The sequence below is a fragment of the Alligator sinensis genome, unplaced genomic scaffold (assembly GCF_000455745.1).
Source record: "Alligator sinensis unplaced genomic scaffold, ASM45574v1 scaffold994_1, whole genome shotgun sequence".
NCBI lineage: Eukaryota > Metazoa > Chordata > Crocodylia > Alligatoridae > Alligator > Alligator sinensis.
In genome coordinates, this window is record NW_005842488.1 from 954,904 (window position 1) to 967,851 (window position 12,948).

At 62.0% G+C, this 12,948-nt stretch overlaps 1 protein-coding gene across 1 annotated transcript in view; it reads right to left on the minus strand.

Annotated features, from left to right (window-relative positions):
- The window catches only part of ADGRB2 (adhesion G protein-coupled receptor B2), a 58,922-nt gene that overhangs the window by 8,288 nt on the left and 37,686 nt on the right, over window positions 1-12,948 (minus strand). The window contains exons 20-30 of the mRNA XM_025212860.1: window positions 10,636-10,786; window positions 9,966-10,035; window positions 9,804-9,870; window positions 9,441-9,526; window positions 8,459-8,557; window positions 5,446-5,617; window positions 4,122-4,217; window positions 3,533-3,572; window positions 2,520-3,181; window positions 722-757; window positions 228-332 (exon numbers count right to left, since the gene is read on the minus strand). Of these exons, the coding sequence (XP_025068645.1) occupies window positions 228-332; window positions 722-757; window positions 2,520-3,181; window positions 3,533-3,572; window positions 4,122-4,217; window positions 5,446-5,617; window positions 8,459-8,557; window positions 9,441-9,526; window positions 9,804-9,870; window positions 9,966-10,035; window positions 10,636-10,786 (1,584 nt within the window). The remainder of the gene's footprint in view (window positions 1-227; window positions 333-721; window positions 758-2,519; window positions 3,182-3,532; window positions 3,573-4,121; window positions 4,218-5,445; window positions 5,618-8,458; window positions 8,558-9,440; window positions 9,527-9,803; window positions 9,871-9,965; window positions 10,036-10,635; window positions 10,787-12,948) is intronic.

The following is a 12,948-nucleotide window of genomic DNA, read 5'->3' on the forward strand; positions in this document are numbered from 1 at the left end:
TAGGGAAAACCAGTTAGCAGTGGGAAAAGCTCTGGCCCCAGCTCTTGGCAGGTGCTAGAGGGACAAGGGCATCAGCCCGGGCTTGGGAACTCCCAGCTACTCCACTCCTGTATTCTTCTGGGAGGGAGCTCTGGGCCCCAGGTGACTCCTCAAGGGGCCAAAGAGCTGGGTGGGGGCACCCCACACAGTCAAGGGGCCTGCAGCGCGGGGGCTGAGGGGGTCCGTACCTTGGAGGCATTGGTGGCGGGTGCCCGGTACCGATCCAGCGTGTGGAACTTCTGGTTCAGCTCATGGTAGAGCTCGGAGTGGCGCTTCCGCGTGTGCATGACCTTCTGCAAAGGGGCAAGGGATGGGGGACATGGGCATGGGTGGCAGCACCTGCCTCTGCCCTGCCCCTTCCCCTGCAGCCAGGGGAGCTCCTGCACTGCCTTCCCTGGGGGACCCACCCCCTGCCAACTCCGCAGGGCAGACGGAGGCCACGGTGCAAGCATAGCAAGCCAGCGTCTAGGGGCTTGAATCAGCAGTGCCTCTTGAATGCCTGCAGAAAGGACCCTGCCACCGTACCCCGCTGGCTGGGACTCCTCGGCACTTTAGGCAGCACCAAGCTCACTGGCCCAGAAGACAGGTGTGTGACAGTGAGTGCCCTGATCTGCCCATGCCTATGCCTGGGAATGCCCTGCTGGGAGGAGAAGCGGGGCAGAAAGGTGTCCATCGGACTTACCTCGAAGTCCAGGTCTGAGTATCGTAACCGCTTCCTCTGGGGGTGAAACGTCCACGCCAGCCATGCCGGATGGGAAAGGAAGGAGGGAAAAGGACCTTCACTAGCCTTATCAGGTGAAAGGAGAGCAGAGGCCCCTGCTGGCATCAGGGGTGGGACGGGCCAAAGCTTGTGGAAAGGGACAGTAAGAGCTTCCCCTGCCGGCTGGGGTTTCCATAGCTGCTCCTTTTGCACAGGCCTGGCTGCCTGGCTCCATGCGCCTCCTAAGCTCCCTGCCCTCATCTGCATTAATTAAGCAAGTGCGGGAGGCGGGGGGGGGGGGGGGGGGGGGGGATGGGGCTGGCATGGAAGCTAGCTGGGATACCTCTGTGGGACCATTTCGGGGCCTCCAGGGGCTAAGGAACTTGGTCCAGGCCATTCTAGCAGGCAGTGGCAGAGCTGGGACCCAATCCCAGCCACTGCCCTGCCTTCACCTCCACCCCTACAGCTGCATGGGGCTGGGGCTGGGGTTACGGATGGCTTGCTGGCTGCTGCCCAGTTACCAGCTGCTGGGGAGGAACAGACCAGGCCTGGTTTCAGCCACAGGGCAGCAGTGAAATGCCTGTTGGCACTGGGTCGATCCCCCCTTGCCATGAGCGGGAGGTAAAGGGTTAACGCCTGTGGCTCACACCAGTGCTTTCCAGCTGAGGAGCTTTCACTTCCAACTGGGAAGCAGTTCACACCCCCAGTCAGCCCCACATTGGGGCTGGGGACACTGAGGCACAGTGCAGAGGAGGGACCAGCATGGACAAGGTAAGGGGCTGAGCTAGGACTAGAACCCAGGAGTCCTGGCTCTGGATGCCCGGCCTGAATCCCTATGCCCCACTGCTGCAGAGTCTGAAAACCCAGGAGTCTGGGTCTGGCCAGCGCACCCCACGCTCCCCACAGCCTCACTTGCAAACTCCCATTTAGTGCGTCACTCCGCAGCACGCCCTGGTGTCCTTCCCGCTACCCTGCCCTGTGCTCAGAGCTGCTGGGAAGGACCCAGCACTGGCTAGGGGGGCAGCGAGGGGAGCAGGGGTCGGGCAGCACCATTGGTTTGGAGGATTCACTGAGGCCAAGAAGGCCAGGGGTGAGTGCTGTGTCCAGCCTCCCACCCCAGGGTGGCCAGGGTGGCTGCGTGGACCCCCCCAAGCCACTGGCTCCTTGGACTCATTTGAGGGCCAGCGGGCACTGTCTGGTGTGCTCTGCCCATTGTGCCCCCTCGGTGCACTTGTTTTGAACCTATGACCCTCACTCCCATCCCTGTTTTGTCATCATTTATCCCAATGAATCGGTGATGTGCCCTCAGTGGCCCCCATCACCAAGGGAGGCTTATAGTTTTACTAGGCCCACGGTTTCCCAAAGGGGTATCAAAAGGCCTGTGCCACACAGTGGCAGAAGGGAGAAGGACTTGGCTATGGCAGTGCCCCTCACTCCTAATATCAACAGTGATGGAGGCCTCTTTCCTCCAAAAATGTGCTCAAGCCCTTTGAGAAATGGCTAAACTCAGCTTCCACCACCCCTGGTGGCACCAAGCTCCACACGTGAATAATGTGCTGGGTGAGAAAGAAATTCCTGGTGTTAAGTTTTCAACTTCCTACCTGCTAGTTTCATGTTGTAACCCCTAGTTCTTGTACAGTGAGAGAGTAATAATAACTCCCTGGCATTCCCTTGTGCACACGTGTGCAGTCTTTGGCACGTGTGCACACCATGGGCACTCTCTTGACACTCCTGCAGACCTCTGCATGCTTCCCCTCTGCCCCCGGGCCCCCAGGCTCACCTCAAGTGACCCCACTTTCATGGCAGAGCCGGGCACCGTGCGGGGCATGGTGCGGCTGCGCTCTGACAGCTCGGAGGCCAGGATCTGCCGGACCGTGGGGTGCTGCTTGAACTGGAGGCCGTAGGCGTGCTTCACCGTCCCGTAGGGCTGGTTCAAGTTCACGTTGATGTGATCCACCGAGACGAAGCTGGGGTAGGCCTCGGCCTCAGGTACTGGGCGCCCCTTACCCGCATGCGGCACCTCGTCCATCTGGATGTTGAGCTTGGCCTCATCCCGGCCGAAGGGCTTGAGGCTCACCGTCCGCCGGGGCAGCACCATGTAGTCGCCCTCCAATGCCGGCTCAGGCGGGCGCATCCAGCCGTACTCCACCTGCCGCAGGCTGTTCTCGGGGCACAGGTACATGGGCCCCGGCACCTCCAGGCCCATGTTCTTCTTGGTGGGCGGATCGCTCAGCTCATTCAAGCCCTTGCCCACGCTGGGTGCCATCTTGGGCACCTGCACGAGGATGCTGCTGGGCGGGATGTTGCCGGGCAGGGTGGAGAATCCCAGGCCCCCTTCCGAGCTTGTGTTGAGCTTGGGGTCCTCGTCACCGTCCAGGGAGATGCGGGACAGGGTGCCCGTGATGGTGGCTGGGTTGCAGGTGTTCACCTCCTTGAAGAGCACTGTGGCGAGGGGAAGGCGAGGAGACACGGGTCAGGCTCGTGCGGGCAGCAGAATGGGGGCATCCCCCGAGCATTAGAGGGGCACCATGGGGTTGGCACAGGGTTTCTTGTCCCCTGTAAGCCCCTTCCCCCCATCCAGCTCCACCGCACCTGGGATGGCTCCACTTTGGAAGCTCACCCAAACTGGGAGCTCTTGGCTCTGCCCCTGTAGCCATAAGCCCCTCCGACTCAAGGGATGGAGCCATTCATGTCTGGCTGTAACCACAGAGCGGGCAGCCCCGATGCCAAGGGAGCTGTGCTCTGGGAACCTCCCTGCCTGGCCCTGTTGCTGGAAGCAGCCCCAGGCCTCACCTGTCTGACACGCCAGGTCAACGTCCTTTTCAAAATCTGTCTATAAAAACACAGAGAGAGGGCAAGAGGGACGGGGAGAGAGACAGAGAGAGAGGAGAGATAGAGGCAGGGAATGAATGCATCACAGGCAGCTACAGGGCCAGCGGCTCCATGCAAGAGGGTACCTGAGACCCCAGCTCTCCCCATAAGGCTCCCAGAGGCAGTGGGTAAGTCTGCTATCCCATGCCAGGAAGCAAGCAGGCCCCTGCGGCACCCCCGCAGTGCTGTGTCCCTGGGCTGTGGGAAGATGCTGTCCCCGTGGAGGCCCAGCAGTGCCCAGAGCCAAGCACCCGGTCTCCCCCAGCCTGGGTAAAGCAATCTGAGCTACCCAGCCCAGAGCCCTCATCCCTGCAAAGAGCCCGGGTGCCCAGCCAGACCTTCACCAATGCAGCCTAGGCAATTGCCCATCCTGCCCCCCGGGCACGGTGCACTCATGCTGGCATGTTTGCAATGCAGCCTGGTACGTGCAGCGCTGCCCACACACTCCTCGGCATAGCGCCCGCCCCCCAGGCTGCATGCCCACCCCAGCACCCCCGGCCGCCACGCTCACCATGATCTGCACCTGCCCGTTCTTGCAGGAGTCGGGTGAGTTCTCATTCTCGTCACTCCTGCACACCCCGATCTGGCACTTCACCACGTCCTGGACCTGCCAGGGAGGGTCGGGGGCAAATGTCACTGCCCCACAGCAGGAAGGGTGCAGGGCCCAGGGCAGCTCTGTGCCCTCATACAATCCCTAGGATCCATGTCCCACCCCGAGCCCACTGGTCCTGCCCAACATGCCTGCCCCACCAGCAACCTGGGTCTGGGAGGGCAATGGGGGAGGCAGAAGATAGCAGGCTCCTCTGGCCTTGCTCTCAGCTGGCACCATGGTGTGGCTGGGATGGGTTGGAGTGAGTGCTTCCCTGCCAGGACTGCCTGGCATCAGTGCGAAACAGAAGCACCCGTGAGCCTGCAGACAGTAGGGGTGGGAGTTTAACTCCTCAGCCTCTTGCAAACTCCATGCCTCCGCATTTCCCCTCTGCTGCCCCTGCCAGGACCCCGATGCTCTCAACTCCCTTCCCCTGGGGCATATCACCCCCTGGTAGCACCTGTCTTTACCACCCAGCTGGAAGCTCACCCATCCCTTGCTCTCTAGGCAGGGGCTGTGGCGAGCACCCCAGGTGTTTGTAGACTGGTCCTGTCTCTCCCCAGCTGCCTCTCTCCTGTACTCCATAAAGCCCACGTCCTCCAGCTGCTCTGGACCCCCAGCTCCAGACTCAGGCTCCCCCCAGGGACAGAGCCACATTCTCCCCCACCTCATTGCCAGCAGCATAGGAGCACCAGGGCTGGGTGCATGCTCTGGCCAGGGCTGCAATCTCAGCTAATGAAGCTGCTGCCTCCAGCCCGTCCTATTATCCAGGTCCCCCAGGGCACAGATGGGCAGCCTCAGAGGGATGCTCTCTCCAGATGGATGGAGGGTGCTAACACTCCCCATGGACCCCCCTTCCTCCCCCTCTACAGACCCCTGCAACCTCCATCTGGTCCGACACTGAGTCTTCATTCGCCTGATCTGCTCTAGCCACCTCTGGCAGGCAGTGAGCTTTGATTGAAAGGAGCTTTTGGCTCTGGGGTGGGAAACAAACCCAGAGCACGGCTGGCCTTCAAGCGCCCCTGAGCAAGCAGCAAAGCAACCCCATGCCCCTGCCAACTAGGCAGAGGGCAAGTGAGCCAGGCCACTGGCAGTTACCCCAGAGTCTCTCCTTGCAGAGGATCAGGACCTTCGCAAAGGCAGGAAGGCAGCAAGAGGCCTTCCAGGTGGAGCAAGGAGAGGGCAGTGGGGTGGCACCCCCAGGGTGCTGTGCCAGAGTATGCTGGGGGTGGGCAGCGGGGCTTACCTCGCGGCGCAGGAAGCAGTGCACAGTGATGATGACGAAGCCTTGCACCGAGTTGAAGACAGCGAAGAGGACCTGGAAGAGGATGGAGCGCCGGTCGGTCATGGCCAGCACAGCAGACATCCAGGTGAGCGCCAGCAGCGGCAGGACCACGCAGGAGCTCCACAGCGAGGCCCTGGGTGGGAGAGGGAGGCACTGGGGTGAGGAGGGCAGAGCCAGGCCCAGCGGAGGGTGCTGCAGGGACAGGGTTGGGGTGGGACGTGGAAGGAAGACGGTGGCCAGGGGACTGGCACGAGCCCCCTCCCCTGATGTGCAGGGTCCCAAAGCATGGGGGTGCTCAGGGCAGGGGAACCAGGCTGTGCTGCAGACTGTGTGGGACACGGACATATGATGCTGGCACGTACGGGACAGAGCCCCCAGTGCTCCCCAGCGCCTCAGTCCTGCCTTCCCCTGCTTCTCAGCATACACACAGACACACACCCATGTGTGCATACACAAAGACACACAGATACATACACACGCATGTGTTTGTAGACACACCTGCATACATATGTATGTGCATACATATGCATGTACACACCTGCTTACACACATGCATACATACACACACATACACACCTAGAAACATGCAGACATGCTCACGCATGCACACACATGTGCATACACAGACATAGACGCACATGCATAGACATGCACACACAGATGTGCATAGACACACATACACAAGTACAGACACATGTACACACACATGCAGACACATACACAGAAGTGCATAGACACGCACATACATGCATACATAGACACACATAAAGACACATGAGTGAGCACGCACGCACACGCACACACACACACACACCAGTCATCCCCTGTGCCCCATGTGCCTTCCTGACCTGACAGACTCCCAACACAAAGGCTGCCCCAAGCCCATCGCTGTCTGCGAGAGACCCCGAGTGCTGTCTGTGCTGAGTGCTGTAGCCTGGGCACCATCAGGGCAAACCTCCCCTCATATGTCCGGCCCCCTGGCATCCCAGGCGGAGGTGCGCTGGACAGCCCAGGAAGGAGTCTCTGCAGCCAGCCAGTTCTTGACCTCTCTGCCCAGGTGGCCAGCCTGTGTGCCAGCCCACCCTGGGAAGACTTCTGCCAGGAGGTGGAGCAGCTATCAGAGGGGAGGGTGGTAAGGGGGCCAGGACGGGGTCCCTGGGCACTGCCAGGACTTTACAGCCATGAGAGCAAGAATGGAAACTGGCTCAGGGCAGCAGGCATGGGGTAGAGGGGAGGGAAGGAGGGGGTGCTATGGGGATGGGGGGCAGAAACCAAAGCTGGAGTGCCTGACTTCTGCTCTGCCAGCCCAGGCCCAGAGCTTGGCCTTGGTAACCCTATAGATGGTTTTCCATAGCCTTTTCTTTCCTTCTTTTTGAATGAATGACCCCATCCCAGCCAAGGCTGGGCCCCGTGACACAGCCATAAGCCTGGTGGTAGCAGCAGCCATGCTGCCCCAGGGCCTGGCTGGAGCATCCTAAATAGCCCATGCATGGCTCTGCATGGGCAGGTGAGCCCAGGGGTCACCCTCCCTCCCTGCCCCCCAGGGGCCCGGGCACTGTGACACTCTCCCATGCCTCATATAGGCAGCTTCTGGGCTGAGACTCACCCCTGCCACCCAAGCTTTGCAAGCTCAGCCACCGAACAGCCACAGCCACTGAAGGGGAAGGCTCCCTGCTCTGAGGTCCAGAGAGAGGGCTCGGCCTTGCCCCCTGGGGTGGGATGCGGGACGTGCCCCCTGGCAGCATGTCACTGCCCCCAAGAGCTTCGGGGCCCTCCTCCGGTGCAGGCTAGCTCCCCCCCCCAATTTGGCCCCTGGAGCTGGAGGCTGCAGCGTCCTGGGCTGCAGACTGAGAGGGCAAACGTCTCAAAGCCGATGTGGCAGGGTGTCCCATTCACGTGCCCCCCACCCAGGAAGGAGGAGCGTCCCCAGGAGATGGTGGTCCTTGCTGAGCAGCTGTGAGCATGCAGGAGCAATGGCAGTGCACCCACGGGGCTGCACACGCACACACACGCACATGCATGGAGAGGCAGAGCCAGGGCCCGCGCCGGCCAGCCTGACAGAGCCCCAGACACACGGACAGCCAGCGAGCGCTGCAGACATGCGGTGCGGAGCGGCCCCGGGCAAGCAGCATCCTCCAGCATCCGGCCTGAGGAGGGGACGGGCCCCGGAGTGGCAGGAGGGCACCACGGGGACCCAGGGCAGGGGCACCTGGGAACAGCCCTGGGGCTGGAGGAAGTGCCACAGGAAACACTCGCTCGTCTCCTGAACTGGGGAACCCCCACACCCCATTACCCACAAGCCCCTGCAGCTCCCCCAGACCCTGCCCCCCACTCCCCATTACCCACAAGCCCCTGCAACACCCCAGAACGAACCTGCACCCCACTACCCATTACCCACAAGCCCCTGCAGCTCCCCCAGAACCTGCACCCCACTATCCATTACCCACAAACCCCTGCAACACCCCAGAACCTGCACCCACTACCCATTACCCATCAGCCCCAGCAACACCCCAGAACCTGCACCCCATTACCCATTACCCACAAGCCCCTGCAGCTCCGCAGAACCTGCACCCCACTACCTATTACCCATAAGCCCCTGTAGCTCCCCAGAACCTGCACCCCTCTATCCATTACCCACAAGCCCCAGTGACCCTGCTCCCCGTGGCCCCTGCCCCCCCGCCACATCTAGGTGTCCCACACCCAGAAGCCCTTGAGGCCCCTGCCCAAACCAGCGCCTCCAACTCTGCCACTGCTCAGCCCACAACCGACCCGTGGCCACGGGGACTGGTCCCTGGCGCAGCCATGCACATGGCCCCGGGGGCGGAGGATGGGGACAGGCGCCTGCGAAGCGAGTCCCAGGGCCCCGGCAGGCAGCTCCGGTCCCCGGCGGGCTGGAGAATGCTGCTCCCTGGAGTCCCGCGCATGGGGGGGGCTGGGGAGCGAGCGAGCGAGCGAGCGCGCGGCGGAGACTAACATGGCGCTGCTGGCGGTGGCGGAGGTCATGGCCGTGCTGGACACCACGCCGCACTTGGTGCATTTCAGCAGCAGGCTGCCGCAGGGGGGCTGCTTCGAGCTGCGCCCGCCCCCGGCCCCCGGCGAGGTCCCCACACCGGAGACACGGGAGCAGAGAGGGGAGGGGAGGCAGGCGGCGGGGGCGCGAGACAGACGGGAGGCACAGGGGACAGATGGACGCACACACAAAGCCCATGAGAGAGACAGAGAGAAAGGGAGAGATGGGTTAGTTGCTGTGGGCTGTTAATGGCTAGCTTGGGGCGGGGGGCAAAAGCCCAGCAAGGCAGCTAGGGCTGTGGGGAGGTCTGCGGCTCAGCCCCCGCTACATGAGGGGCTCTGCTGTAGGACCCCCTTTCCCTGGCATGGCGGGGCTGTCCCCAGGGAGGCACCTCTGGGAGGTCGTGGGCAAGGCGAGAAGGCTCACAGGCTGGTCACCGCCCCCCGGTAATGGGGTCCCGGGGCTGGGTAGGGAGCCCCTGGGGGTTTCTGGGTCACCATGAATGTGGTGCTTGATGCCAGCAGCAGCTCAGCTGGGTGCCAGCCCTGTTCTGCCCTTTTCGGGGTGCAGCTGAGCTGGCAGGGCTGGGATGGAGCGCTAGGGCAGCAAGCGAGGGGTCCCTGTGGGTGGATGGGGCATGGATCTCATAAGCTAGGGGATGTCCCTCTGCTGGCTGCAGCCATGGGGCAAAGGTCACCCCAGGGAGGTTTGTCTGGAGTAAAGGGGACCTGGATGAGCCAGCAGTGTCCCAGCAGGCTCCCCACTGTGCTTCCAGCTGCTCACAAGCGAAGTGAAGTCTTCCCAGACCTCAGCCCGCTCCCCATCTTGCATTCGGGTTGAGAGCTGAGCCTGCTGGGGAGGGCATGGGGCAGGGCCCTGTTTGTGCGGGTAAACTTGCCCGCTGGCTCACACATGGGTACAGGCCCTGGGAGAAGGGGACACTTACCCGGCTCGCTGCTTTTTGGACTTATCTGAAATGCCGTCCCGGGACATGAGCTTGTTGAACACGATGATCCCAATGAGCATGTTCACCTGGGCACAGACAGGGCCTGGGGTCAGGGAAACAGCTGGTGCCCCCCGACCCGCAGCAGCCCTGTCCCATGCTAGCCGGTACTCTGCATGCCAGCCCCGTGCTCTGGGCAGGGCACGTGGCACTTTAGCCTGCCCCAGGTAGGCAGGGCTCATTCGTGGGTGCTGGGCTGTGCTGGGCGAGTCCTGGGGGAGCTGCAGGGGCAACGGGTAAGAACGGGGAGGGCAAAGGGTGGGACAAGGCTGGTTTGTTGCCATAGGGCAAGCGCGCTGCACCTACCAGCACGATGACGGCAGCCGGGCCGACAAAGGCGTAGAGCAAGCCACCTTCCAGGGAGAGCCAGCAGCTGCGGAGGAGCACGGCACTGTCAGGGGACCCCAGCGCAGCCTCGCTCATGCCCCCCCACCCCCAGGCCCTCTGCCCAGCCGCGTCCCCACGTACTAGCTCGCCGTTCCATAGCCTTTGGTGCGCGTGAAGCCGACGGAGACTGCAACCACCAGGGCCGGCAAACCTGAGGGGAGAGGAGACAACGGGCAGGACCCTCAGAGGGGGCTCAGTGATGCCTGGGAGACTGCTCTGCCCCATGCCCTCTTGGGAGGAGATGGAGCTAGGGGTAAGAGCTGGGGTCTGGGCCTCCCCCAGCTCCTTCAGCATGGGCATGGCTCTATCAGCGAGGGAGGGTTCACCTCAGCAGGTCATACACTGGCTTCCCCTGGCATGCACGATGCCAGGGTACACACAAGGCCTCCATTACAGGGCCCAGGTGAGCAAACCTTTCACGTGCACACCAGGGACCAGGACACCTGGGCTTTACTCTCAGCTCTGGGAAGAGATTAGGGCACAGCGGTGACAGCAAGAAGACCGGGCACCAGGACACCTGGGCTCTATTTCCAGCTCTGCCACTGGTTTGTTGGGAGACCATTGACATGTCCCTATCCTGCCTGGTGCCTCAGTTTTCCCCTCTATAAAATGGGGTGCTTCCCATTAGCTCTCCTGGAGCTGCTGAGCTGAGTGTGACATGCCTGAACCCCCCTGCTTTGCCCACTTAATCCTGCTCCCCACTCCCCGAGGGCCCCGTGCTCCCGGCAGCTGGTGAGCGATGGGCACTTACCCCATCCGAGGCACAGGAAGCGCTTGCGGACCAGGCGGGTGCGGATCCGGCCAATCACCGCCAGGTAGGACTGCCAGGCCTCGGTCAGCACCCAGCAGAAGGACGAGAGGAAGAAGAAATGCAGGAAGGCGGCTGTCATGGTGCACACACCCTGTGCAAGATGGGTCATGGTCAATGTGGGGCCTGCACATGGAGACCTGGGGAGCCCAGCACCGCCGGTGAGCTGGCACCCTTCACACACAGGCATGGGCAGCAATGGGGTGGGCTCTGCCCAGGTGCACATCAGATTCCCATTCCCTCCCCATTATAGGTGCTTGGAGCTGCCTGAGTCTGCTGGGAGCCTGAACCAGCTGCTCCAGGGTATCCCTGCTACCAGCCCAGTGAGGGCTGGGGCCACGGCATGTGGATGGAGCCCATGTGGGGCCCCCTCCTCTCCCTGTATGGTTTATAGGGGAAGCACTGGGGCTGGGGGGGGTTGCCTCAGCTCTGTGCTGTCACCATAAAGTTTGCCCTGTTTGACCAGGCATACCCTGGCCTCAAGGGACCTGCATGCTCCTTCCTAGCGGGGGTCAGCCTTTCTGAGCACCACGGGTCCAGATGGGAGGTTTCTCTCAGGCCCCCACAGCTGTGACGATGCCAGAGCCCCCATGCTCAGGAGGGAAAACCGGGGCACATGCCAATAAAGTGACTCACTCAAGGCAGTGGCAGAACCAGAAGCACAACCTCAGCTCCCCCAAAATAGCCCTCCCTGAACAGCAAAGGCTGCCCAGCTGCCAATGGGTTAAACCTCTTGCCCCCGGCCTTGGTCTCTGCCTGAGCCAATGGCGCGGGGAAATTAATCCTGAGATGGAGTTAATCCAAAGCCAATCCGCCCCGGGAGCCCAAGAGGGGAGATAACACTATCGCTGAGCCCAGACCGCACAGCAGGCCCCTATCTCGCTGCAGTCATCAGTGCTCAGCTGCCTCAGCTCTCGGCCACTGCACCGCACGGCACAGCCAGCGTGCGGACAGGGGCACGGGCATGCACGTGTACACGTGCACTGGGCCTCACCTGCATCCAGGCACAACCCATCCGTGTGCATGGACAGCAATGTCCCAGGCAAGGCACGCATCAGCGTTAGCTCATACAGGGTGCCCTCACCGGGCTTGATGCCATGGCCAGGCCTTGATCCCAGCTCCGGATGCTACCAGTGCCATGCATCAGAAGCTTAGTGCAGGGAGCCACCATCTTTAAGAGCCCAGCGTGGAGGTGGCATCCTGGGCATCCAGGGCTGCCTGCCATTAGGAGATGGGGATGCCTATGCCGGTCCTGAACCCCAGCCCACAGGCAGCCCCCCAGGCTCACCTGATACACTCCCAGACACCTGCAGGCAAGCCCCCCCACCTCCCCCAGCATCAAGGAGAAGTACCCTGAAGCAATCCTTCATTAAAGAAGAAGCTGCCTGCAGCCACACACCATAAAGCTGCCATACTGCCCACCGCTAGCTTTGATCTGCTCCCCCTGGCAGAGCCTCAGCCAGGGCAGAAGAGTGTGGTAAATGCTAAGCTTCTCTCTCCCTTTGGGGGTGTACAGGGGGAACCAGGAGGCATGGATGGCTAATGCAATAAGGTACCCGTAGGCATCCCTGTCCCCAAAGGGAAGGGAAAGGAGGGAAAGCCCTGGGTTAGGAGAGGGCTGCCAGGACTGCCCTGCTCTCCAGAGAGGTGCTGAGGGGAGTCCAGAGGTGGGGAAGGGGCAAGACGGTCCACTGCTCCACTGGCCACACTGCCCCTCTCCCTGGCTCCTTCCCTGCCACTGGGTTTGGGCTGCCGTGGAGAAGAGGAGAGGTGCCACAGCCCCATGCAGACACCACAGAGACGTCCAGCTGGGGTCATGCAGGGCTGGAGGCAGCTCCCTTGGGGGTGCATGGAGCAGAAGAGCGATCTGGAGGCCTAGAGCCCAGTGGCCCCCAAAGCCCTCCCCAGCCTTGTCAAAACTGGAGCCAGTCAGACTGCGCTGAAGTGTGGCTGCCTCTGGGGTGCTGCATGGTCGTGGCTATATCAGCTCCCAGCAACATGGCAGAGTGCTTTGGGTGGAGGGTCTGTCCACACCACCCAGCCAGCCTGCTCCTTCCCCAGCTTTCCAGCTTAGCCCCACAGCTAAACCCTCTGCTCTGGCTGGGCTCAGCTTAGATTCATAGATTCATAGATGTTAGGGTCGGAAGGGACCTCAATAGATCATCGAGTCTGACCCCCTACATAGGCAGGAAAGAGTGCTGGGTCTAGAAGACCCCAGCTAGATGCTTATCTAACCTCCTCCTGAAGACCCCCCAG